The sequence below is a fragment of the Leptodactylus fuscus genome, chromosome 6 (assembly GCF_031893055.1).
Source record: "Leptodactylus fuscus isolate aLepFus1 chromosome 6, aLepFus1.hap2, whole genome shotgun sequence".
NCBI classification, from domain to species: Eukaryota; Metazoa; Chordata; class Amphibia; order Anura; family Leptodactylidae; genus Leptodactylus; species Leptodactylus fuscus.
Window position 1 is genome coordinate 179,130,704 of NC_134270.1, and position 4,990 is coordinate 179,135,693.

At 44.6% G+C, this 4,990-nt stretch overlaps 1 protein-coding gene across 1 annotated transcript; it reads right to left on the bottom strand.

The window, feature by feature from the left end:
• Positions 1 to 2,102: 2,102 nt before the first annotated feature.
• Positions 2,103 to 4,409, bottom strand: LOC142210200 (chemerin-like receptor 1). The gene is made up of 3 exons (XM_075279225.1): positions 4,379 to 4,409; positions 3,217 to 3,324; positions 2,103 to 3,157 (listed from the first exon to the last, which is right to left on the bottom strand). Exons 1-3 carry the CDS (start codon positions 4,407 to 4,409, stop codon positions 2,103 to 2,105), a joined length of 1,194 nt encoding a protein of 397 aa, XP_075135326.1.
• Between the last annotated feature and the right edge of the window lie 581 nt (positions 4,410 to 4,990).

Genomic DNA, 4,990 nt, shown 5'->3' on the forward strand with positions numbered 1-4,990 from the left:
GTCGTCCATACACGAGGCTACAAGTTTTCTACATTCACAATATCAGATGTTGGATCCATTTCATACATATATTACAAATTTGGGTGATACAAGCAGTAAGGTTGTTGTTATGGCTCACACAGGGCAGTGTCACCCAATTTTCCTAGGAAACGAAGCCAAAACAGAGCGTGTTATTTCAAGAATTAGGCAACTTTTTATGAACGTTATATATTGTGGACCATATGACTATTTTTGAAGTTCCTTCAGGGATACTTCCTATTTCATAATGAGCCTGTTTCTTAGAAATTTTACCAAAATTTTGGGGGTTAGCCACCCAAGAATTGTTACTATTATCCTACTCTTCTGGGGTCTTAGCATTGTATGCGTGTTTCCCGATGTCTCTTAGGCTTTTTCAGCCTCTGCTGTGATATCCCAGTCAGATTGGGCATCAGAAGTCACATCGGGTATCCATATGTCATGACGTTAGTACACCCAACGCCTGAGTGGGGATTCTGGGGTTTGTTTTTTCTGGGAGCCGTTTGTTCCAGCTACCGGACAAAAGAATGGACATGTTCATTCTTCTTTCCGCCTGAAGACACTCCCTACTCCCGACTAGGCCCATTCAGTTGGGTCTAATCCAAAGCGGAGTGCGCGACTGGATGCCGGTGCACTGCACCGGCATCCAGTCACAGTTACCCGTATTTTGGACCAAAAAACCCATGGAAATCCGGCCTTAGGCCACACCTTTTATCTGCTAAGTCAACCTCTTTTTCGGTAAAGTCATGGCCTTTGTCATACAAGACATAAAAAGTTTCCAAAACAATGTTTGGTGCACCCCTTTTTTTTTACGTGCAAATGAAGCCAGATGAGGGTGCATGTCCACTATTAAATCTGCCCTGGTATATTCCACCCCCTATCACCTCTGATCTACTGCTGTTGTGGAGTGATTGTCAGGTCAATGATTTATCTCTCTGTTTCCTGGCATATTGCCTCACTCCCCCCTTTCCCTTTCATCCTCCACTCTGCAGCCCGGTTTATCTAATTTTCTCCTCACATTCATTGGTCACTTTCCTTTGCCAATCCTTTCATTGGCTAGCCACAACCAAATGAGTTTTACCGCCGATACAAGGATATCCATGAGAGATGAGCAAGTAGAACTCGATCGAGTAGGTATTCGATCAAATACTACGGTATTTGAAATACTCGTACACGATCGAGTACCACTCGCTATTCGAATGTAAAAGTTCAATGCAGAACCAGCATTGATTGGCCGAATGCTATACAGTCGGCCAATCAACGCTGGTTCTTCTCCTACCTTTAGAAGTCTTCTCCGTGCAGCTTCCCCGCATCTTCCGGCTCTTCATTCACTCTGCTTAGGCATCGGGCCTGGGCAGAGCCGACTGCGCATGTCCGCTTGTAGTGCAGGCATGTGCAGTCGGCTCTGCCCAGGCCCGATGCCTGGCAGAGTGAATGAAGAGCCGGAAGACGCCGCGGGGACGCTGCAAGGAGAAGACTGCACGGAGGATCCAGCCCGACCCTCACTCGTGGACTTGGTAAGTATAATTTGATCGAACGTTGCCTACCCCTGAAACGAGCATTTTCTCCCCATAGACTATAATAGGGTTCGATACTCGATTCGAGTAGTTGAATATTGAGGGGCTACTCGAAACGAATATCGAACCTCGGACATTTTACTGTTCACTCATCTCTAGTATCCATAACCTGTCCTCTCCATACAGTATGTCTCTGATATAATCTCTCGCAACCTCCCCGTATATGATACCCAATCTTCTTAAGATCTCCTTCTTCACTCAACCCTTATTTTTTCCAAATCTTCTCCCGTGCATCCCCCATACTATGGAATTCGCTACCATTACACATACGATGGACCATTACACATAAGACTCATCGCTCAAAACTGCAATAACTCCACCACCACAAGACCTCCATCTGAATAATAGATGAAGAAATTCTTTGCGTCATGCAGATAATGTAGACTAGGGAGAACGTTAAAGACCTTGAACAGGAAGTAATAGACATGGCAAGATTTAAAAAAAAACTCATGAAAACCAAACATCCATTTATAATCATAAAATTTTGGACGGAACGGTCCCTTTAAATGTTCATATGGTATCGTTGGATGTCAGCGTCAGTTCAAAGGAGCTGTGGCCTTCACGTTTCTTGAAATATATTTTGCTGATGTCTTCAGTGAAGGCCTTCTCAAAAATAGCCTGGAAAGAACCACAGAATTTTTGTTTGAAATCCTGGCCAATGAGGACGTAGAGAATGGGGTTTATACAGCTGTTCAGAAGCATCAGCCCCGTACCGACTTCGATTCCGATGTCAAGGAAGTCTTTAGTATTTTTAAGTTGGAACATTCCTAAAAGGACACAGAAATTATATGGGAACCAGCAAAGAAAGAAGGCCATGACCATGACTACGATGATCTTAAAAGGTTTCGAAGTTTTAATGAAACTTTTCTCCTTGATGCGCAACACAATGACGGTGTAACACAAGACGATCGCAAGGAATGGAACAAGGAAGAACACAACAAATCTCAGAATTGGCGCCCAAGTGATACCAGCTTGGAAGTTGCAGGAGATCTTATCTCTACCGACCACTGTAGACCTAAAGATGTAAGATGGTAACGATAAAGTGATAGAAACAACCCAAATAACCAAGACTACGATCAAAGCCAATCTTCTTGTTCGGTGGTTGTGACACCATACCGGGAATACGACACAGATACAGCGGTCTGCACTGATGACTGTGAGCTGGAGGACACTGATGGCCATATTGAGGAACAAAAAGAACCAGGTGAACCTACATATGAAATTTCCGAATGGCCAGTGATAGTCAAGTGCTATGCTTGTGATAAGAAAAGGTAAAAGCATTGCAAAAGTAAAATCGGCTATCGCGAGGTTGAGGAACCAGACCACATTGACTGTCTTCTCCATCCTAAAGAGGCAGAACCAGAGGACCAGACCATTTCCGATGGTTCCCAGTAAACAAACCATTGAGAAGATCACTAGGTGATATATTTTAAAGTAGAATTGGCGATTAAGAAGGTTTTTGACCAAGGTGCCATTATCATTGTAGACTTCAATGTTGTCCTGAACTAAGGAGTTATTACTGGTCCCATTTATGATCATTGTAGGTCCTGTTATATTGTAGAAATCTGAAAGGAAAGAAAATGGGTTAAAAATGAATGTGAACATAAAATTCTACAATACTTACCTGAAGGCTTATGGTGGAAGAGCATCATTGACTGGCCATGTTCGGGACAATGACTCTTTATAAAACGTGTGTCCTCACATATGACACGCAACTTGTGGACATATCCATCTAAGAGGTCAAGATGAATGAACTGCTACGTAATGAGCAAGGTTTGTACCAAATTTTCCCAGATTTTTGAGTTTAGCCAAAAAATTTTGACTCGTCACCAATTTTTTGTGACTTGTCCCTAGGGTTGAGTGATCGTGTTCGGAAAAGATTGGATTCCGATCGGCAATCGAGAAAATTTCACGATCGCGATTGGAATTCCGAACACGATCTTTTTAGGTGGGATCGAGATCGGTGATTATTTTTCACAATGCTTTGCTACTGGCCAAGCATTGTGGGAAAAGCTAACAATGATAGCCTTCACACTGAGTATGGAGTGTATATTCAGTGTGAAGGCTCCGCTGCGGTTCCATAGGAATGAATGGAAGCAGCCGGCACACAGCCTTAACCCCCTGCGCGCCGGCTGCGTCCATTCATTCTAATGGGAGACTAGCTAACATCTCTAGTAGCTACTTACCTGCAGTCATGGCTGGTCCGGTGCCCGGTGTTCTCGTTCTTCTTTGCCTCGCTGCCCCTGCCTCCCAGGTTAGTGTTAAAGAGCTAGGAAGAAGGCGGGGCTTGTGACTTAGGAGAGTGTGGGCGGGTACAGGGTGGGGAGACGTGAATTCTCCCCTCCCAGTACCCGTCGACACTCTCCTAACCTGGGAGGCAGGGGCAGCGAGGCGAAGAAGAACGAGAACACCAGGCACCGGACCAGCCATCTCTGCAGGTAAGTGGACACTAGGGGGGACTAAGTAGCCAGAGGATTTTAAAAAAATCCTCTTGCTACTTAGTGATTCACTACACAGCCTGGATTCTAACAATTGTCAGATTCCATGCTGTATAGTGAATAGGATTGTTTTCAAAATCCGATCTCCGATTAGTAAAAAAATCCCATTGACTTGCATTGGGATCGGAATTAGGATCGAGATCGGGTTCGAATGAAAAATGATCGGGAATCGGATTTCAAAATCGATCCTGAAAAGTCAAGATTGGCTCAACCCTACTTGCCACCGATGAAACACTGATGTACGAATGAGTAAGCAGAGGCCAGGGAAGGCACATAAGCAAAACTAACCGTCTTTCCTGCACTCTATTGTTGTGTCCATGGTGTTCTCTATTGGACTTTTGAGCCTCCTAAATGATGTTAGTGGCCCAAGGGGACTGCTAAAGACTGTAATTAGGCCAAAGAGGTCTCATGGGGTGCACTAATATCATGACATTTGCATCCTCTGCACACCCAAAAAGAACACTGGGATCACAAAGAGACCCAAAGTGGAGAGAAACCTGCACAGGAAACTACCACAAAGCCCAGGAGAGGAGCGTTAGACTGTTATGTTTATGCGCCTCCCATGGGCCTCTGCTTAATACACTCGGGGGGGTGATGAGACCGTGGAGTATAATAATAGCAGCTCCGTTAGGACACAATACTAGTCATGGCAGTGTAATGGTTCTTCCCACTAGAGCAAGTGAAGGCATGTGGTCAGTTTACCATCACTTACTAATCTCCAGGGTCTGACTGTCAGGATCCTACTAATACTTATAAGAGGTTCTCCTGCTGTGCATAGACCCTAGACTCAATCCCATCACTAGGACTGTCCTGCAGACTCGACGCTAGATGGACCCATGTTCAAGTCAAATTCTGAAGGGATCTCTGTTCCATGGTTGGAAGTTCCCATGTCCCAGATTG